The 23,376-nt window shown below is 31.5% G+C and overlaps 2 protein-coding genes across 2 annotated transcripts; both read left to right on the forward strand.

The window, feature by feature from the left end:
• Positions 1-12,613: 12,613 nt before the first annotated feature.
• Positions 12,614-13,382, forward strand: LOC133286140 (uncharacterized). The gene is made up of 2 exons (XM_061483500.1): positions 12,614-13,135; positions 13,249-13,382. Exons 1-2 carry the CDS (start codon positions 12,945-12,947, stop codon positions 13,334-13,336), a joined length of 279 nt encoding a protein of 92 aa, XP_061339484.1. The 5' UTR covers positions 12,614-12,944; the 3' UTR covers positions 13,337-13,382.
• A 73-nt stretch (positions 13,383-13,455) lies between these two features.
• On the forward strand, positions 13,456-14,874 carry LOC133286139 (ethylene-responsive transcription factor ERF118-like). The gene has a single exon (XM_061483499.1). The coding sequence runs from the start codon at positions 13,491-13,493 to the stop codon at positions 14,568-14,570; it is 1,080 nt and encodes a 359-aa protein (XP_061339483.1). The 5' UTR covers positions 13,456-13,490; the 3' UTR covers positions 14,571-14,874.
• The last annotated feature ends 8,502 nt before the right edge of the window (positions 14,875-23,376 follow it).

Below are 23,376 nucleotides of genomic sequence, written 5' to 3' on the forward strand. Positions count from 1 at the left end.
CAGTGCATTACCAAATACTAGATGATATTATCTTATATAATATATTATTTTATACAATACCGTGTCAAACGCTGGATAGTATTAAAATTCAATCAGGTCTTATACTATCAAGTCTTATACTATCAGGCCTTATCCTATACTATGTACCAAACACGCCCTAAATATCATATTATACTTGCTTATAGGGCTAATAAAAAATATTTAATAGAGTATTTTAAATGTTTTAAAGGATAGATATTACCTTTTTTTTCCTTTCAAACAAATTAAAACGATTGATTTTTTTTATTTGAAATCGTATTAGATCTAAATCCTATTATTTTGATCGGATTATTTTTAACTCCATATTTACAATACGGATATGGTGATCGGTTGTCTTAATTAATTAATTTTTTTGGTGTATTTATCTCCCTTTTAAAAAAAAAAATTATAGAACTCACATTGATCAATTTTAAGTAAAGTCCTCATCTGGACGCATTTTAGAATAACCCTTAATATTTTATTATTTCATAATAAGTATTACTTTATAAGTTTTTTCATTTCAAATTATTGTCATTTTATAAAATTAATCAGGTAAATAGTTTTTTGTTCAATTTTATCTTTGTATTTTAGTAACTTCAAAGAGAGCAGTAATTATGCAAAAGTATCATTACGTCAAATGCAATTCCAATTTCCTAAATTTAAGAATATTCAATTACTTTTTTAATCGTTATATAAAAGTTTAAACGGTAATTATTATTTTAAAACGACAATTACTTTCTTAATATTTATTTTGTCGTTTAAATTTTTTTATAATCGTAATGTAATCAAATTATATTCAAGTTAGTCACGTAATACTTGTTAGGATATCCATAAAAATAATAGTGATAATTCATGTAACCAATTAAGATATCATGATTAACGTGAGGTAAAGGCTTAAGAGCGATAGAGGATACCTCCAGGTTAATACTAAAAAAAAAAATTTAAGAGCGATAAGGAGGTGCAAATGATAAAATATTTTTTTTTCTTATTTTCTCGAAAGTAACGTATTATTAAAAAAATTACCCAAAAAAAACATATTATTAAAATTATTTAACTATTATAATTATTATTTAAGGGATTTAACTTTTTAATGATATAATAATACGCTGCTACATATAATGTAAAACCTAGAACTCTATTATACTATAGCTAGCGGTGTTTAAAATGTTCAAAAAAATAACACCAATCCATCACCAATCTGCTCCATATTTTAGTAATTATTATTCAATATTTATTTTATTATTTAATTGTAGAGCAGTTTGGTTATGGATAACAAAATAATTTTATGGTTTGATAAATAACCAGTTTATAAAAATAAAATATAGTTTCATATGAAATCGATTTTTAAAATGTGGAGCAATTTGATTATGGATTGGTTTAGTTCTTTTGTATATTTTGAACACCCCTGCGGCCATACCTTCCTTCATCAGTTCAAATGAAACTCTTAGTAAAGTAACATAAATCATGAGAGAACGAAGAGCAATTTTTTTTTATAATTTTAAAATAATTTAAATGTTCTTCTACCAATCACTCTCAAAACAACGTGAAATAATTTCTATAAGAATTATTCGTCCGGACTCCAGAGAGTTCCCAAACAATGAAGATTCGTGCAAGTAATAGTTGGTCAACTACCTATAACCGGAAGAAACAAACGACTATTTATAAAAATAGCACAATTCATCAAAAACTGATTTTGAATTTGTTAAAAAATTGATTTTGAACTTGATAACCGGTTTATGGTTCATAACCGGTTTTGATTTAAAATCGATTTTGAATTAAAATCAGTTTACAAACGCTTTTAAATCAAAACTGGTTATAAACCATAAACCGGTTTCAAACTGGTTTAGAAAATTAAAAACCGATTTTAAAAGAAGAAATTCGGTTCGGTTTGAAAACCAAACCGTTTAAAATCGATTCGGTTTGGTTTTTATTAAAATCGGTTATGAACCGCTCCATGCACACACCTAACTATAGCATTAGATTTAACCATTTTTAGGAAGAGCGAAAAGCTTTAATATGACTAAATTCTAATTTGATATTAGTTCAATAACCGACTCAAAGAATAAAACTTGCGGGAATATTTAGCGATCTATTTGGCTTAAAAACATAATTAAGGTCAGTATACCAAGAAAAAAAAAGTTGGGCAATATATTTAAGAATAATAATAATTATTAGTGTATCAATAAATACTTGCCATTTAATTTTTTTAAGAAAAAAAATAATAACTTTGAAGTTATTTTCATTTTATTTTATCTTGAATTTTTGATTAATTTATAAATAAAAAATATTAATCTATAAATAAAAAAATGATGGTAATAATTTTTTTTCAAAAATTGAACATCAAAATAAAAAATCCCACATTGAAATAAGTTGAGTGTAGGGTGTAGTAGAGACCATTGTTTTAAAACTCGGATCGGTCATCGGACCGGTCGAGGTACTGGTCACTGGGTTACTGGTTCAACCGGGTTGTACCGATTTTACTGTTCTCATATTAAAAATATAAAAGTATTACTTATATTAATAAAAATTCACATAAGTAAACTATCTATGAGCTTCAAAAAATAAATTGGTTTTCAATAATAGCAAATATTATATACTTCTATGCTTCTAGCTCTAGACCGTTGATATGAGATCAAGAGACCATCGGTGTTTATCACCACTTAACTTCATGAGATCATTATAAGATGCAACTAAATTACATAAACGAACAACACTAATCTAAAATACCTTATTATTTTCACCTTACTTTTAATCATAGTCATCATAAAATATGAATATGATTTAATTCAAGAGTTCTTATCAACAAAAAAATTTTTACCAAAAAAATAAAAATAAAAAAGAAAAACTGGTTTAACCCGAGTCAACCGGGTCACCGGGTTTCGACCAGGTCAACAAGTTCAATCCGAGCTGACTGCGTAATCAATTTAACTACCCGCTCGAATCGGGGAATCGGCCGGGTCTCCAAGTCCCGGGTCGACCCGGCCGGTCCGAGCTGAGTTTTAAAACACTGGTAGAGACTATAGAGTAGAGAGTAGATAGCCACAAAGCACATGGTGATGGTGCTTCATAGGAAAGAAATAGTGACCATGACAATGGTTGACGTGTCGTAAGAGCGGCAAATATATAATGCTTTTCTCCTGCATTGTTTAACATTGACAACATTATGTGAAAAAAATTATAAACTATATAAAAGGATATTAATGGTGATAATTTTATAATTATATATTGTAATATTTTTTCTCTATAACTACCTATTTAATATATATTTTCTCTTTTTTTATATCTATTGATCTATTTATATAGTTGAAATTTTCTTATATAACATGATCATGTTAAATAAAACGTGAGAGGAACTATTTTCGTAATGCATACCGCAGCCACATCACTGAAAAATTCTACAATACTACCATCGTATGTACATCCTACCAATGAGAGCAGTACATATCAGCTGACATATTTCCTAAAACGAAAAAAAAATAATATTAATATTATAACTATGTATTCCTTGATATATAATTTATAATTTTATTCGGATCGGCCAGGTCGATCCGAGTTTCTGTAATCCGGTGTCACATCAGGTGACGTATTTTTAAAGAGACAAAAAATAAATTCAATAATTTATGTAACCCAATTTTTGTATTCCTTGAAAATATATAATTTGTAATTTTATTTGGACCGGTCGGTCGACTCAAATTTCGATAACCTGATGCCCTCATCGCTTCGAGCTAAGCATCAGGTTCATTATGCACTCAAATCGGTTGACCCGAACTAAAGACTAGTTCAACTGGTGTTGAATTGATTTTATGTTAAATTATATAAAATATACACATTTTGCACATAATAGATTCAAACTTATTTAAGATCAAAAAAATTATCACTAGATAAATTTTATTTGTTTGATATAATGTTTATAATTAAATATTTATTATATATTATTTTAAAATTCGATTGAACTTGATTAAATTATGAGTAAACACTCTTTTTAGTCCCTGGCAATATTTACGAAGTCCTTGGCAATAAAAAAGGACTAAATTGGTCCCTGAAAGTACAAGAAAAGGGTCACTCTACATATTTGAGAGTTGACATAAAGACTAACATGACCCTTTTTTTGTAATTACAGGGACCAATTTAGTCCTTTTTTATTGTCAGGGACTAAAAAAGACTTCATAGATATTGACAGGGACTAAAAAAGGTGTTTACTCTTAAATTATTAAGCTAATGATCCAGAATTGGATCAACAATCGGTCTAATTTTAAAACACTAATGACATTGAAGATGTTCTCTACGTCACCAGCGTTGCGTTTTTTTCCTAAGTAGCAGCACTTTCCACGCACCCACCTCGGAAAGACACTTGTCCATCACCCAACACGCGTCTGGCTAATTTTGGCGCCAAACAAGGCAGTGGGTTCCACGTCGACGCTATTGGCGGGAAATGGAAGCAACCACCTCTCCCTTACTCACACAGACACAGTCACTCACTCCTTTCCGGGAGCAAACCTACTATGAGGGGTCTTTATGGAGAATTTTTTTTTTATCGTCAAAATATAATTATTAGAAAAATAATGAGAAAGGTGGGAAAGTAATTTTATGAGAAAGTTAAAAAAAAATTATTTGATAACCTAAAATATTATCGAAATAATTTTGGTGTAAAATTATTACAAGTTTGAGTTTTTTGAAAAAATCAAAATACCATTATCACGGTGATATTTTCATGTTGACATTTTTTTTCATATTTATACTACAACAAATTTCACATCAAAATTTTATCCTAGGTAAATTTTCCTTACTCTATATCAAATATGATTATTTGTGAATATTATCTACCACTTTTTTAGCATTTTCAGAAAAAATCACCTACCAAACCCCCTCAATATCCGTGCATCATTACTAAAAGAGAAAAGATTTTGAAATGTGAAAGGAATTATAAAAAACATTAAAAAAAAAAAAAGAATTATAAAAAGAACTATGTGTTATAAAAAAAATTTGAGTAAAAAAAATTAACAAATTCGATACGTATTTAGAGATGTTTGGTAGGAGAACTTTTTTAAGATTCTCAAGAAAGTGACAGTAATCCTATTTATCTATGTTTAATATAAAATTTTAAAAAAATTTCACGAGAATATAATTTTTCCATAATTTTATTTTGTGTATAATATTTTTCAAAATGTCATCTAAAAATACCACCAAATTAGGTGGTATTCTTGAAATCTCATTTGTTGAATTTTTTTATATTTTTTTGGACAAAATTTCAATAATATTTTAATCTATCAAATAACTTTTTAATAATATTTTCTAAATAATAATTTTCTCACCATATTTTTAAAAATCATAATTGCGGGCTAATTTTTTTTTTTTTTTCTCTCCCTTTACTTTCCGTAACCCACATGCCCATCTCCACTACTCTTTCTCTATTCTATTCTCCCCCATTTAGTGGCTGTCATCGTTTACATGCATGCCCATCATGTCCATGGGCGATGGCATGCGTCACGTGACCAGCCATCATGACAACTGATAGATCTTCTCAGAATGGGACACAGAATTATACACGATACGCTCTCACTGCACACCCGCTCCCGTCACGTGATCTTCTAATAATAGCAGTTTTAATATTATTAAATAATTACTAGGATACGAATGTAGTTGATAAGAGGTTACGGATGGATGGATGGTTAGATGTGTGCATCTGACATCCGTTATTATTTATTCACAAGACTATTGAATAAGACAATAATCCCCCACGATCATATCATCTTTTTTAGTTTAAAAAATTTATAATTTTAATTTGACAAAACTCAAAAGTAAGCTGCTTCTTGTTCCCCACATGCGACGAATTAACAAAAAAAAAATGTTTTTGACTGAAAATTAACATAAAAAGTTTTTACGAAGTAAACCTTGGCTTATTAAAATTTAGAGTGAATACTTTTTTCGGTCCTCAGCAAATTTTACGCTTCCCGCTTTAGTTCTTAACAAATAAAAAAGGTTATTTGTGGTCCTACTAAATTTAAAATAGATCTATTTAGTTGAAATCGTGGTACATCACAAATTCAAAAAAAGACTCACATTAGTCCCTCAAAATGACTAAAATGGATTCTTCTAGAGCGAGAATCATAAAATCTGCTGAGGACTGAAAAATGTATTTATTACTCTAAAATTTATTTTCCATTTTAAATTAAAGAAGAGAATTCTTTTGATAATTTTTTTTTACAAATTTACAAATTACACTACCGATAAAACTTCACTTAAAAATATCTTACTAATAAAACATTATGTAAGTTTATAAATGTAATCTTTTCCTAAATTAAATACGCTTTGTTTGAAGGGATATTAGACACTTGTGTTTGTGCTTCACTGGTAATTTATTCTTCATCAAAAATTATAGCCATGCTTTCAACCCTGCCACCACTGCGCTACGTGTCTCTTGTTAGCCACTACGATTTGGGATGTGTTGCATTAATGGCCACTTCACGATGTTGTTGGTCTATTGATATTTCATGTGTCTATTATTTTAAAGGATGTAAAATTGTATCATTTTAAGTGAGAGAAAAAGATAGATAAAGGAGGAAAAAGAATAGACAAAAAAAATAAAAGTGAGAGTGAAAGGATGTAAGTTATGTCATTTAAATGGACAAATATTTTTCCCTTAATCTATATATATATAAAAAAATGCAATTTTTTTGTTAAATTTGCTTAGGTGTCACTCTCTCTTTTAATATTTATTTTGTGTTGATAGTTGAAATCATTTTATATGCTTTCCTCTTCTAGTAATTTTTTAAATTTGAAATTTAAACTTAATATAAGTAAAAAAAGAGTTCAGCGTTAATTTATGGTAAACATCTGTATTAATATCCCGTTACTTTTTAAAAAATCAAATTTTAAATTTGATATAGGTGGAAAAAGAGTTTAACATTTTTTGTGGCAGACAACTGTATTAATTTACACTGTGAATAATTGTTAACCCAATTAATATTTTACTATTGGACTTAATTATTAAAAAATTAAATTATTTTGTGTATAAATAAGATGTGTTATTGGGTCTTTTTATTTGGTAATCAGCTTTTGTGCACATATTTATTCTCTTCTTTGTTTTTATCTTCTTCATCTTCTCAAATTGTTCTTCCATTAGATGAATATATAGTGTATTTTTTTGCAGCTCACAAAGCTGATGGGATTATTTGAAATCACTAAGATATGTACTTATGTACTTTCTCTCAGAAAAATATGTCATTCTCCTCTAGTTGCTTTTCTTTTGAATATTATAAAATAAATAAATTGCATAATTGTGTTGATATTGTTCTAAAAAAGTATCTTTGGGCATGATATATTATAAAATAAGTAAGTTTTGCAACAACAAAAAAATTCCATTTCTACACCCAAGTGTAATTTTTCTCCCTTTATTTTGACTTGTTTCAGATTATGACTTTGATTGTGTTTTTTATTGGACCATTTTAAAGAACCAGCAAGCACAAAAGAATGTAGTGCAGCCCCCTTTATCTGTAGGTATATTTGATTTTTGGGCTATATTATTTATTTATTTATATATATATATATATATATATATATATATATTGTTTTTTTTTTCCTTGGTTCATACGTTTTATCCAGAGTTGTGTGGGTGCTCAATGTATATTTCACCTTTGTTTAGGTACTTAAGCAATCCCCAGGAACACGTCCGTGGCCGCATCCTCGTGAGAATTTGAAGGGTGATTTTTTTTATTGAGTTTCTGGGATTCCTATAACGAGATTTTGATCATTACATATTGAGTTTTTTCTCTTTAATCTCAAGTGTTTTTGGAAAATTCATTAGTAGTAACATAAATGATATTGTGTTCCTCATTTTTTTGGAAATATTTCAATCGGTTCATTGCTTCGTAACTAATCCGATTCGGGGCGGGTTCATGATTAAGGCTTTAAACTCCTCCCAAAAGTAGTACTAGGAAGATTCGAACGAAGATTCGAACATATGCTCTCACCCCCACCTGCTTAGCTCCCATGCGCCAACTGAACTACCATCATTTGGTTGTGTTTCTTATAAAATGAATTTTCTAAGAATGAACCAGATGAAAAGCTCACAGTCTGGGTTAAGATGTTTGTCTCTTTTTGGAAATTAATGAGGCTGTTTTCATTGCAAGATTATCTCTATTTTAACTTCATTAATTTATTATGTGTTTTATGATTTGAGAGACGTTTGTCATTTTACCCCTTATCGTCGCATTTATATGTCGATTTCAACTTTAGTGTTGCTGAATGTTGACAAAGAATTATTCTCTTATCAAAATTAGTAAAAAATATAAAAATAAAATAAAAAAATACAAGTGAAAATAACTATAAAAGTGAGAGTAAAAATAAATATAGAGGTGGGGACAATATAAATAAATTATTTTTCTAGCATATTTGGTAAATAATGTATCGATTGTTTGGTATTTCTGTAGCACTAAAAATATTTGTACATATCGATATTTATAGTAAAAAAACAATAAGTGGTAATCAGAATGGGGCTAAGCCCGGATGACTGACTCACCTCGCCCGCCAACACAATCTTTTTCTTATATTTTTATTGTCTAACAAACTCGTCTTTGAGTGGCTACGTATTTATTAAAATATTAAATGTAATAACTCAAATATTTGGTAACTCTTCATCTAATATATATGTCACAAATACACCCACTTCATTTGATTTTAGAGGCAACTATAGAAAACATAAATAGATAGAAATCTAGACGCAACTATACGAACTTTTTTGTGTAGATAAATATAAAAACCTATTACATGCTGATATAAAATGGTGACAGTTGATGATGGCAAAATAGGTTCGGCCCTTCGCCTGCTAACACATTTTTTTATTTACAATCTAAAAAACCTGTCTTTGTATGACTAAGATAATTGGATTTATTGTTGTGTATATTTTAGAAATAAACATATAAACAAAATGGAGGCTTAGCCAGGAGGCCGGTCCACCCCGCCCACCAACATGTTTTTTTTTATATTTACTGTTTAACAAACCTGTCTTTGAGTGGCTAAATGTTTGTTAGAATATTAAACGTAATAACTTAGATATTTGCCAACTTTTCATCTAAAATATATGTCACAAATACACACACTTTAGAGAGTCGATTTAGTAGCAACTATAGAAAACATAGATAAATAGTAATCTAGACGCAACTATAACAACTTTTTTTTTTGTGTGGATTCATATAAAAACCTATTACGCGCTTATATAAAATGCTGACAGTTAGAGGTAACAAAGGGGGCTCGGCCCAGCTAGCTGGCCCGCCCCGCCTGCCAATATATTTTTTATTATATATTTATCGTTTAACAAACTGTCTTCGTGTGGCTAAAATTATTGAATTTATTGCTGTAAATATTTCATAAATAAGAATCTAAACAAAATGAACAATCATATTGTGATAAATGAAAGTTCTTCTATGAGAAATACTGAAAGAAATCGAGTCAAACTATGTAATTTTTGAATGACTATAGGACAAGCTAAAATGCAGCGGTATATTTTTACGATTTGCGTTAAATTCAAACAGACAAACAAATCGATTTCTTTCTTTTCGTGCAACGCACATGCAATATACTAGTTGGTACTAAAGTATAGGTTTTTTTTCCTCAAAACTTTTTTTTTTTTAGAAAAAAGTAGTTTTAACTGCAAACTACAGAGTACTATTTTTTTTTAAAAAATGGGATTCACAAAAAAGAGAGTCAAAAATCAATTTTTTGTAAAGCTAAAAAATTTAGCTTGAAAAAAAAAATAGAGGTCAAAAGTTAAATAATTTTTTTAAAAAACAAATATTTTTTTTTCTTCTAAATAGCCTAGTTTTTCTAAAAAAACATTTCTAAAATAAGTAAGATATAATTTTTTATTTACAAGCCTAAACGGGCCCTAATCGTGATTTGTATCAATAAGGATTTATGATTATAAATATTTGTTGTTTTTACCATTTAAACATTAAATTAGTATGAATTAATCTTAATTGATATTATTCAATAATAATCTTTATTGTATTTACATTTTTATTTTAAATCTTCTTTATAAAAAGCCATATAATTGAATGTAATGAAAAAAAGAAAAAAACTCTAAAACATCTTTCTTACATTTTTACCTCTTTCTTCTTTATTTTTGCATTATTTCTTCTTCCTTCTATTATAAATTTTCCTGTATCTTTATCCCTTTCTTCTAATTTTCTAAACTAGTTTACATATTCATATTCAGTGATGGCAGAGAGAGAAAGTAAAACAAAAAACGTTAACGGCGGGGATCAGTTTTAAGGATTTGAATAATGTGGACGAGTTTATAAATACAAATCCAGTGTCATTATTGTATACAAAAAGTAAAATTCAAATATTCTCTAATTTTTTTCACATATCACCGAGTATATTATCATAAGAAAAAATAATAATATAAATCTCATGTATCATGATACATTATATATTTTAAGTTCGTATTACTATTAAATAAACTCAATTTTTATTTTAAGTATAAACTTCAGTAATATTTCTTAAAAAAGCATGCATGCATGTATGTACGTTACATGAACAAAAAAAAAACTTCTTACAATTATATTTGTTTAGTCTAAAACAGATGAAATTCTTAGATTTCAAAGTATTTAATAATTATTTCCAAAAAAAAAAGTATTTAATAATTAATTAATAAATTTAATTTACGAAAATCTTAACCGTTGATTGATGGAAATCAACGGTTAAGATATATGGTTGTAAGAGGTTGTAAAGAAAAAAAGTTGTATGTATAACCTTCCCCTTTAATTTTAGGGTTCGTTTTTTCTGCAGTTACTGCAGATAAGTTATCTGCAGTAAGCTCAATACGACGTCGTTTTGGGGCGGAAATCATGGTATTTTTGTAATTTTAATTTATTTCGGGATTTTAATAGTCTTTATATTTATAATTTTTTAAGATTTCAATACCAAAACGACGTCGTTTTGAGAATAAATGCAGATAACTTATCTGCATTAACTGCAGAAATATTTTCCCCTTAATTTTAACATAATTTAATATAAAATTCAATCAAATGTCTTTCCAATTTTCGGTATAATAAATGCATATGCTTTTTGTTTTTTTGATAACATTAAGGGGCGAAGCCCCAAACAAAAATAAACAAACAAACAGAAACAAAAAATAACTATCCAGGATCTATATCCCTACAAGAGGAGATTCCCAAACAAAAACAAACAAACAAACCGAAACAAAAAATAACTATTCAGGATCTATATCCCTACAAGAGAAGATTCCCTGAAGATCCTGAAAATGCATATGCTTTTAATGTATTAATTTTGGACCATTTTCTTTTGTAAATTATTTTCTCCATATCTTAATTGAATGAGTTTATGTAATCTTACCGTCTGATCGATTAATTGACATTAATTGCAGTATTGACAAAACATAAGAGCCTTAAATAATTCAAAGTATTATAAGTCAGTTACTGAAAACCGTGATTAGCTGTCTACTGAAAAGTTTATATCTATCTATCTATCTATTTATTAATTTTTTTTTGGTGGATGTGCAACCCCCATATTTATTAATTATTTTATTTTATCATCATAGTATTATTGTTGTTAATTTTATTACAGTATTTTCGTAAAGAAAATATTGACTTTCTGCATACAATATGCAAGGATGAAAAAATCAAACAGGAAAGTAAAAGTAGTTTTTATAAAAATTAAACAAATTCGAAAAAAGGAATAAACAGTAAAAAATACATTTACTTTTATTTATTTTTGACCTACTTTAACTTTTTTTTTTTTTTTCAAATATCATTATTTACCGTTACTTGGCGACCAAGAACCAATATTGGCATTTCCCGTAAATATCACCAACGGTATCCGTTATCATCGTGTAGATAGTTGATACTGAACCGATTCCTTGGCAGGTCAACGTTGGCGGCGCCAAAAGCTGAATGACAAATATCGCCTTCACTCACTCTCTCACTAAGAGCGTGTGTTCACGGTGACATTTTCTACTGTCAGATCCTTCTAAAGACTCAGATCTGCACGTTAGAGTACGCGTGATCAGCAAAAACATTGGATTCCAAGACTGTCTCCAACGCAGCCTCGTATGGGGGGGCATGATATGCATGTACGTTGGTCATGCTTGATTCATGTATATATGTAATGTTGCACAGCCCCATGCCAGCTCATATCTAATGATAGAAATAAATTAACTTTTAATTATTAATATAATGTGTTTTACCTACTCAGTGCTTTTAAATGAGAATTTTTGACCAGTGATAAAAAAAAAGCCGAATCGAATGGCTCAGGCCTGATAGAATAGAGTAGAAAAAGAGCAAAGAGAGGGGCCACTCACTGTGAGAGAAGCACTGCCGAGCAGAGACAGAGACAGAGACAGAGACTGGGGCTAGAGAGAGAGACAGAGCCACAGACAAAACAGCCTCCTCCGGCTCAGTGAAAGCAAACAAGGTTAATTTCACTGTGAAATGTGAAGTTTCATTCTTTTATTTTTTCAAAAAAAATTAGAAATGATAATGTAATGGTTTTTTGTTTATTCTTTTTTTATTTAAAAAACAATAAAAAAATAAAAAAATAAAAATTTGGGTGATGTTTGTATTGAGATTTGCGTCAGTTTCAATCTGTGTGTCGTGTGCCAAGGTCGGCTGTTTTTTTTTTTCTCTATATTTATTGCTTTGGTTTACCCCAGTTACATATTGCTGGTTTCCAGATCGATTAAAAAATTGGCTCTCTTTCGTGGAAGATAACCTTAGCCATAGATTTGCAATCCTTTCTTGGAGACAACACCTTTCTTTTGCATTTCTTCTTTTCTCTATATATCTGTCTCTTCACCTTTTGAAATTTTTCTCTTTGCTTTGGCAAGTGAAGAGTTGAGAGAGCGGTGAAAGGTCTGAGTTTGGTTTCTTGGAAGAATTGACATTAAAAGAAAGACTATTAGTAGATTTATGTCGTCTGAGTTTGATCTTGAAGTGATTGGGGCTCTTTTGGAATTGATTGGGGCTCATTTCTGGATTGTTACTACTTCCTTCTTGTTGACACTCGCTGTGGGCTCAGTTTGCTGTATGCTATTCTGCACCCTGAGGCAGAGGTTGAGTCTTGTGAATCCGGCTGTTTCAATGCGATTGAGGTCAAAAAGGTTGGTTTTTTTTTTTTGTTTTAATCTTGAATCTTTGTTATGCCCTCTAAGCTGTCTTTGTTTATTTCATGGATTTTGGGTCTGAGGTTTTTGTTTGGATGGCTTTTTAACAGGACTTGTTCTGGAGTCGAGTGTTTTGGAGGCTTTCACATACAAAAATTTTCACATCTGTTCTTGTTCTTGAGAGGGGATTTCACCTGAGATCTTGAGAAATCTAGAGAGATTTTGTTACTTTTTTTCGGTTGGTGTCCCTTGATTATTTTCCTTATTTATTTCATTTTGGTTTCCTTCACAATTTTCTGGGTATTTTGAGGGGTTTTTGGAGGGTTTTTCCCCCAAGTTTTTTTTTTCCACCATGCCTGAGTCTCGGAAACAACTAGCGAAAAGACCAAAGCAAAGGTCTAACCCCTTGCAAGAGTCCAAGATGACGAGAAAACTGCGAATCATGTATGACGACCCCGATGCTACTGATTCATCGGAAGATGAGTCAGAGGTCATTGTGAACCCGAGAAAGATAAAACGAAGCATCCTTGAGATTTCACTTCCCCTTGTTGTTTCTGCCATTCCTGTCTCTGCTGAAACAAGCTCGTGTGCTGAGAATAACCACAGTGAGGCGTTGAAGACTTGCATTGAAGGTCAACCTCAAAACAAGAAGAGGGTTTCAACCCAAACCCCATCAACGAGGAGGCAATCATCTGGCAAATACAGAGGTGTTCGGCAGAGGAAATGGGGAAAGTGGGCTGCTGAGATTCGTGATCCGTTTAAGAGTGCCCGTATCTGGTTAGGCACTTACAACACTGCGGAAGAGGCTTCCCGAGCCTACGAGGCTAAACGGCTCGAATTTGAAGCTATTGCTAAGGCTCAATCCCACAATAATGGTTCTTCTTCTTCTGCTGCACCTTTGGCTACAACTTCTGATAAGAGTAAGAGTAACTACTGTAACTCTTCTGCTGCTGCTGCTGCTGCTTCGACTTCTGCTGTATCTGTGTCAGAGAAGTTTTCTACTACTTCGGAGGACTCGGAGAGCGTGTTATCACACACATCACCATCCTCCGTGCTTGAGTTGGATACCTTGGCTTCCAATTTGATTGAGAAGGGCAATATTGCAATCGATGAAGCTGTTGAGGCCAATGATTTGGTGGCTGAACTTGCGGGTTTGGAAATACCGGATTTGAGTCTGTTGAAAGTGCCTCCACCATCTGCTGCTACTGCTGCTCCATCTGGATCTGAGCCCAACCTTGGGTTTGATTTTGATTGGTTAAACTTTGATGATTATGGGCAGGGTTTTGATGATCTTGGTGGCTTAGAGGATATCCAAATTTGTGGGTTTGAAGACAGTGAGCCTAGTAAGCTTCCTGATTTCGATTTTGGTGATTTTGGTGCTGATGAGTTTGCTGGTTGGACTGAGGAACCCCTCAATATACCTTGCGCCTAAAGTTTTGTAGCTACATCGGAATATGTTTTAGAGTACTACATTATAAGTTATGTTTTGCCTTAAGTTCTATTACAGTTTTGTCAGATCTCAGGAACTGTAAAATCATTTCCTGAGTGAAGGAGTGGTTTTATGAGTCGATTTTTATTTTGTTTGTTAAGGACACAATAGATGAGTGAGGTCTAAGAGAGAATCCTTTGGGTTTTCCCGTGCTATTAGAGCCGTCCAAGGGTTCTCGAATCAATATTATGTAGTAATTTGAAAGTTCTTGTAAGACAGAGTATAAAAAATGTCTCCAATGTTCTAAATCCTTTTTTCTTCGATCTCCATGAACTTGTGATTAATTTAAGTTTCGTTTTCAAACTGCATTGTTACTATCTCCTCTTAAGTATTTTAATTTAATTTAATGTTGGACGATATGCACAAATTGATCTCCTGTCTTTCTAGGTGGTTCATATTCTACTCTTTTTTTTTTTTTTTTTGGGTGTGTGCAAATGATGTCTTTTCAATGGAATCTATTTTGTTGGGACTGAACGAGATTCATATTCTCCTTTTCTTTGATACCATTTCAACGAGGGTTGATTTTATTTATTTATTTAGCCTTTTAACATTTCGCTCCTTAGCCGAAGCTAAGGCCAGACCTATTCTTTTTTCTATGTTTTAGGGAGATTAAGAAAAATTAGTGCAGAGGAGGAAAAGTTGCGCAGAGTTGAGGCCCGATGAAGAAAGTGGGGCCAAAGCAGGACCTCTGTGGTGTGGCACTGTGGCTAAGCAAAACTAGTCAACCAGAGGCAGCGAGAGCTGTTATCTATTACCTAGCTGTATCGCATTTCAACTTTGGTACTTCACTCTTCAGTCTTCACCACATCCTCCATAAAACCTGGTAATAGACGAAAATAAAATAAATAATATTAAGCTATAGGTAGCAGCGGGCCCCAATTTGTCCACGTGTCACATGTGAACAAATGGTTGTTGTTCCTCTTGTACACGGCAGTAGTAGTACCTCCAAAAGGTGTGATATAGTACGATCTGATTTTATGATTAACATGTGATGAAAGGATACGATATTCCTTCAATTAGGAAGATTTCCCATCCATGGAATAAATCTGTGTCCATTTTGGACTTTCTTCTCAATAAATACATATACATAGATAGATATCTTATCTTATTCAGCCTCGTCTGAAACACAAGATTTGGGTGTTGCTTTTGGTTTAATTGAAATTAAATTTCTTTCCATTTTATAATAATTGGAATTTAAATCTGATTCATTGTGCTTAACATAGTTTCTAAGATAATATTGATTTTTTTAAGACGTTTATTATTAATATTTTTGAAATTTCATATTAATTTAACCGCAAAAATATTGAAAATAGTTTATTATTTTAAATTTTGTGTCATTCAGGCCATGGTCTGCAAAGCACTTGGTTTAGGTGGTTCATGCAGACTATTCAAAATCTCAGATTACATGCCTATGACTTTATTGCCCTTACATCCTAAATTCTCATCATTTTAGGAATTAAGCTTCATTTTTGTTTTTATGTTTTATTTTAAATTTCCACCTTTTTACATGCTCAAAAGGAGAATCCAAAATGTTACAAATCGGCTCGTGGAGAGTGTAGGGTAGCGATGGATTCAACAGGACACGTGGCCCGCATCCATCGGCGGAAGACGAGGCAAGCTTTGGTGATTGGTGTGGCGAATAAATCAAAGAGCAAGAACGATAATGATGTTGAAGAGGTAAGGGGTTTTTGGTGAAGTGGGGTCCTTTTTCCGCATTCGCAAATGTACAATTAATAATATTCTCATGATAAGAACGAGAATCAACAATTCTACATCATGTCTAAAAGCAGATGCATCCATACTATTCCCCTTCCACTTCCTCTTTCACCATTGGTCCTGACCCAAACCTTGTATCTCTCATTCAACTTTACTTTCTCTTGGTCATCATAGTAATCTTTTATTAATAAGCTTTTCATTGAGCTTTGTTTTTGGGGGTAATATGCTGACTTTGTGACTATTGGTTGCAAATCTTTGTCAATTCTCTGTTCCCAACACCCAAACAATAATATTCAACATCCACCCCCACTTGTTCTTCTTAACGAGAGTGCTTATGCCGTGCTTTCTCGTGTTAACTAAAGGCCAAATGAGTAGAACATTTTTGCTTGGCCACCACGTTACGGGAGTGGGCTTTCATATAATCCTTGTTTTGATTATTTTCCTGCGTGCAATTCACGTCATCGCTAATTGAATTGGCCTTTTCTTTTATTAAAAAAAATCTAATTACTTTGTAGAGATGAAGCCAAATCACGCAACGGGCAATGATTGTAAGTTTTATGTTTACAGTTATTTGCTTTTGCGGTATTATATTTTGTTAGAATATATGAAAAATATACCATAATACTGTCAATAATATTAACCCAAGGTGCGGGCACATTTGGTAAGTGAACTATGTCTGAAGGATAACGTATGTGTTTGATCTTTGGCAGAAGTTTTTTGGACTAGACATGAATGTTCTTGCACTCTAAGCTTCGCATGGGGGATTAGTCTTGCTCTTTCTCCATTAACAGTGGTTCAATACTCCCTTTATTTCAATGAAGAGCTAACTTTAAGATAGTATTCCAAGAAAGGTGGTTAGAGGAGGTTGAGTGAAAATATTTCCATACAGACTAAAAAAAAAAGTGTCAATAATATTAGAGAGGACTTTTAATAAAATGGTGGCTCTGCCGATATTTGTTTCTTGTGAAAAAACTGTCATATAGACTGTTTGAGTGGGAGAAGACTCGGGCGTTAGGTTTGGTGGGGCCTTGAGAATGGAAAAACTATGGAGAAGGAGGGAGTATAGTACTAGGTTCTTGAGAAAATTGTCCATTCAAGATTTGATTACATCATTAGAATAAAAATACTTTGGGACAGAAATGGGGATATAATTAAACAAATAGAATAGAAGAGAAACACGATCAGAGATGCTTAAAAAATAATAATTATATGCAATATGTTAGTGTTGCAAGCATGCTATCTCATCAACGTACACTAACTTCAGCATTTGAAAATTGTATTCGGCAGAATTTGCGATTATAATTTTAATACAAGTCATTGGATGTTTTATTTATTTATTATCTTATTAATTACCAGGATTTTAATAGTACGTGCGTTAGTCGCCATAATTTCATTAGGCAACAATTATGGACTGCATCAGCTCGCAATAGTCGCTATACAACTGTAACCGCATTGTGACCACAATTGCAATTTATAATATACTTATCAGGTTACATAATGAGAACTAACTTTTTCCTTAATTTCTATAAACGGTGTCATCTAAAATGAAGGCCATGTTGGGCCTTGCCCTCAACAGTCAACACCCTATATAGGAGACTTCACCAGTTATATATTCATGTGTGGATTTTTAAGTCTCGCATCAGCTAATTATGAGTTTTTAATTGTTTTAAGTTGTGAGAACAATATCCGTCCGAGAAAGTAGGAATTGTTCCTCTAGTCGGTCTAATTAATTTTCAGAAAATATTTTAAAGTTAATAAAAAAATTAGAGAACTGTTTCTGTATTAGTTGAACTATGCGAAACTGTTATGGTTTTAATAGATGAACAAGTTCAGTTTTTTTTTTAAACGTATTTGACCACATTGATTATTTAATTATTAATTTATAATAAAACTTAAGTTCTCTTCTTAATTTGTCCGATGCAATCAAAATTTGACTTCCAGGAAAAGTTTCATCTGTTAATCGTTTACTTATGTGATGTGGATTACTATAAAATAAGAAGCTTAATTTCTATTTCTCTCTCTCTCTCTCTCTTAGTAGGTTAATTTCTCTCTTTTTACTTATTTAATATGGAACTAGAAAAAGTTATAAAACCATGCTAAAAATTATAATTACTTAGTACTTGCATCAATATCTAAAAAATATTTTAAAGTAAAAAGTTATTCTTTTTTTCAATAGTAAAAAATCTTAGTTTCGAAAAAAAATATCCTTTTACCTATTTTTTTTTCACTTATAATTTTTTTTTTAAAAAAAAAACTGCGTCTAAGCACATACAAGAAATAAAATTTTATTTACAAAAAAAAAACTTTCCGAATAAAAAAAGACCAATCCAAACATGCCAAGAATGGTATTGATCGCAATAAACAACAAGTGTGTGTCTAAGTCCATAGCAATTTATGTACAAATTTTGTAATCATTTTTTCCTACATGGTTTCTTCAAATTTTAATTTAAAAAACTAAATAAGCAAAGAAGTGTGACTTTACTTAATCAAACTTTATTCTTTGAATCTTAGGGGCTGTTTGGTAGGGTGGAAAAAAATAATTTCCCTCAAAAGTGGGGTAGAGAAACAAAGTTGGTCATATTTGGTAGAAAGAAAAATTAAAATTTTGGTTGGAAACATTTGTTCCCATCAAATTGTTTTCTTCTATGAAACCGGATGGGAGAAACCCATTGAGAATATGGTAACAAAAACTTCCCATGCTGGGATAAAGTGAAAACACTTTTTTTAAGACCAAAACACCCTTATGAGTACTAGTTTAGCAGATTCAGTCTTGTCCAAACTTGCATATTTCGTGAAGTTGTGATCATTGTTTGTCTGAAACATTGCAACTGTAGTGACACTAAACCCAAGTATTCATATTCTTCACTTTTGCTATGGGTCAGTACAAAAATGTTCGTTTTTTCCTCATTACATTGCTCTTGTAAAAAAGTGGAAGCTAATTGGATCAAGATTCATCACCAAAGCTTAAACCCCATTTCATGGCAAACTTGCAGCCTTCACAGCAAACAACTTGTTAATCCCGAGAGACATGGTACACATACTTTGTCAACCACAGGTGGAAATTTTGTGCATGATGAGTATCTACGGAGTTCGAAATGGTACCCCAAGAATGGCAGTTGCATCTCTCATTTTGCTAGTGAAACAAATGAGGGTCATGCTAAGCCTAGTCATATAAACAGATGCATGTGGTCCCGAATGTTCAGCCTTAAGACACATGTTTGTTGTAGCGTCTGCAATGGTCCTTGTTGAACCTGAACCAATATCCAGACAGATGCATGGCTTTCACAAACCATAGGCCTGTAAAAACCATGTTTCAATCCTTGGTGGGTATCCACAGCTTAGCACTGCAAGAGTTGCGGATGGTGGGGACGACGGACGGAAAGGTGTCACAGACGGCGGGATTGGTGGTGAGCAAGAGTTCTCCGGCAACCGTACTACTAGATCCAACAACAGAGGTGATGGACTCAAAGAAGCAAACAATGTTTGAGAGAGAGAGAGGAAGGATGTGGATGACAACTTTTTCGGAATGAGTTTTTTTTTTTTAATTTCTGTTGCTGGGAATAAAAATGGTTGAGAAACTCGTTTGGTAAAACTGGTTTATTTTTTTTCCCAAATGAATCGGTTTAATTTTTGTGCCGGGAAATAAAAAAAAGAATAAAAATTTTTTCGCTTTTCTCATTCCTGGCACAAAAATATAATCAGTTTTCCCTCTCTCTCTCTCTCTCTCTCGCTTCTTTGTACCCTTCACACACCAACACCAAACCATCACCGGCTTTCAACATATCACCAGACCACCACCCTCCTTATTATTTCTTTAAAAATCCCCTCATCCCCTACCATATTCAAGTGTTGTGCCCGTTTGAAACTAACCCGTCAAGGAAAACAGCTTCTCGGGTTTATGAATAAGATGGGTTTTGGTTCAGATCTGTATATCCATGTATATCCAGAATGCGATGATTCATTTGTTCTTACTACTCAGTTTGGGAATTTGGGGATTGCATGTTAGCTGTTTGAGAAAATGCCTGATAGAGATGTTGTTTCTTAGACATCCATGATTGATGGGCTTGTTACTGATGATCGCCCTATTGAGACAATAAGAATGTTGAAAAATAATAGTTAAAACTATATATTAGCATTTGTCGTAAAAAAAACTATATAATAAAATATTATAAATTTTTATATAATTTTTTTAAATATAAAATCTGGCATTTCAGTTAAAATCTATTGTAATTTGCTATTTTATACTGTTGATGAAATCTATAAACAAAAGTAAAGAAATAGATTTTTATTGTGTTATCAAATATATTTCTGATTCTCAGAATAAAAAAAATGTGTTAGCAAACGTAATTCTGATTCTCGGAATAAAAATAAAATATGTTAACAAACGTAATTTTGATTCTCAGAATTGTTCCAAGGCGCAAAAATAGAAAAGAATCATTTCTTTTCAGAAACAGTGCTAGGAATCAGAATGATTGTCATGCGCAGCCGAAGAGAGAGACAATGCATCAGGTTAACGTTTGACAGATGATGGGTATTTTCGTAATTTTGGTTAATATTCCCATTATTTTTTAACTATCAACCAAACATAACATCAGTAAAATTCACCTGATTTTCTCAGTAAAATTTTAACCTACCAAACACTTTTTTTTAACTTATCCGGCAAAAAATTCTTCCTATCATATTTCAAGCAAATTTTTGTTCCTGGTAAAAAAAAATTTCTCCTATACCAAACACCCCTTGCAGCAAAATTATATGACCACCCAATCTCCATTTTCTCTTCAACTCCCGAGGGAAAATTTTTGGTGGGCTCATGCCATTTTCACCAACACATCCAAATGTATGAAAATTGAAAACTCCAACCTTACCTCCATTTTCTTTATTTGATTTTCTCTCTATCCGTTTCATCCTAATTTAAAATGCGGTTAGGATTCATCAGTGATTTTAAGAGAGAATTAGTTTTTAGATTTTTCAGTAACGTGAAATTTTATTTTAGTTTTTTGGAACTTTATGCAATAAATGGTTATAAAAAGATATCAAAGAATCTACTTCTATCAATGCTGCAAAGATTTTTTTTTTAAATTTATTTTATAGGGTGGAATTTCATGCATTCAGTTTTTTTTTTTTTTTTTTGCAATTTTTTTTTTGCATTTTATAGAAAATTGGAAATCTGTGGAGGTATTGGTTCGCTAAACTGGCAAGCCCCTGCAGCTTCATCATGGAGGGTGGGCAACACAATCTTCAGTGCTTTGCTAACCAAAAAATAAAATGCAAAGCAGTGAACAGAAGGTCACATACAAATTTAATAAATGGGTCTAAGGCCCAACCGCTTAACATGGTCATGTATGTGAGCTCATTCAGCTCAACCGGGCTGAAAATTTGAAGTATGAGTGGGCTAAGAACACATGGGCTCGAATGCCTTATTCTTCATTCTTTATTGTGTGCTTCACTTGTTTTCTTTTGTATAAATGGAAATTTTTTTAGAAAGAAATAAAAATATATATTTTTAAAGGGCAAAGGATTTCTCTAGTCAATGGAGATAAGTTATCTCTAGTGAATTCAAAATGACATCGTTTTGGGGCAGAAATCAAAGTGTTTTTGTAATTCTAATATATTGCAGGGTTATATTGATCTTTATCATTATAATTTTTTAATTTTATAATCTAAAATGACATCGTTTCGAGCTCACTAAGATAACTTTATCTCCAATATCGTGAATGGAGAAATACTTTTTCCATTTTTAAAATGCAAAACATATCTTTATTTATTTTCATCTAATCTTTCTCAAATCCCCCTCAAGTCATTTATATTAACAACAGAAGGTGACCATAGATTGTTAGTTAGACATGAAGGAGGAGTTCTAAGAGTACTGTCTCTATTGTTATTGTAGGAATTTGCCTGAATGATAGAAACTCATTTTCTCTATGCGGCTTGTCTTTCCATTTTAGTCATCGTCACCTCTGGCTAGTCCATACTATAGGCCTAACTAAGTTGGAGGTTCTCAACCACTACTCCCCAGCTGGAATATGAACTTAAATGGTTGGGATATATGGTTTATTTACAGAGGCTAGGGTAGGTAGCCAATGGTTGGTTCAACTTCTCCAAATTAATTGGTGTCCCTCAGGTTACTTATAAAAGTGATAATGGTAAGGAATGAGGCCAAATAAATAAATTAAAATTACGATTCCGATCTTGTGGGAATCCAATTCCCACAAGATAATTAAATTGTGGAGCAGCCAGTTGTCTAATTTGGAGTGGAGAAACGTGTCAAGGACAAGAAAAAGAACATGAAAGTATAAAACTTTAAATACTGTTCATTGACTCTGTCAAGATGCTATATGCATATAATGCGTTAACGAGGAGAATATTTTTGGTACAATTTTGGTACAACCGTCGCGGTGAATATTGAGTACAATTTTTATTTAAAATAAAATTATAAATTATGTATTTTTTAAAATATATAAACAATGTTATTAAAATCGACCCGGTCAATGACCTGGTCGAGGTACCGGGTCACTGTGTCACTGGTTCAACCAGTAGATTATTGGTTCAACCGCATGACCCGGTGATTATATATAAATCGATAATTTATATTAAAAAATTAAAAATATACTTAAATAGCTAAAAAAATAATATAAATTCTAAATATTTTAATATAAAAAATAATAAATTATACATTATTGTCCAATAAAGGATCAAACAAACACATAATGCTTGTTATATTGGTGTTTCAGTTTTGGTAAACGACATATCTAACTATCAAATCAAAATTTCCTGTATAGTTCATAAGTGAAATAATATTAGTATTGTAGGTACATACCTTATGTAAGTTAATAAGTAACAGATCACTCAAATATGTCAATTATGATTTTTTTATTTGGAATTTTTTTTTATTTTTTTTTTAAACCGGGCTGGTCACCGATTAACCGACCGGTTCAGCGGATTTCGGATCAACCTAACCGATCCGATCCGATTTGATTTTCACAACATTATATATAAATATGATATTAAAGTTTTTTTTTTTTTCTCTTTTTAA

The sequence above is a fragment of the Gastrolobium bilobum genome, unplaced genomic scaffold (genome assembly GCF_033153095.1).
Source record: "Gastrolobium bilobum isolate Gb01-03AN ecotype WA unplaced genomic scaffold, APGP_CSIRO_Gbil_v1 utg1240, whole genome shotgun sequence".
Taxonomy (NCBI): domain Eukaryota; kingdom Viridiplantae; phylum Streptophyta; class Magnoliopsida; order Fabales; family Fabaceae; genus Gastrolobium; species Gastrolobium bilobum.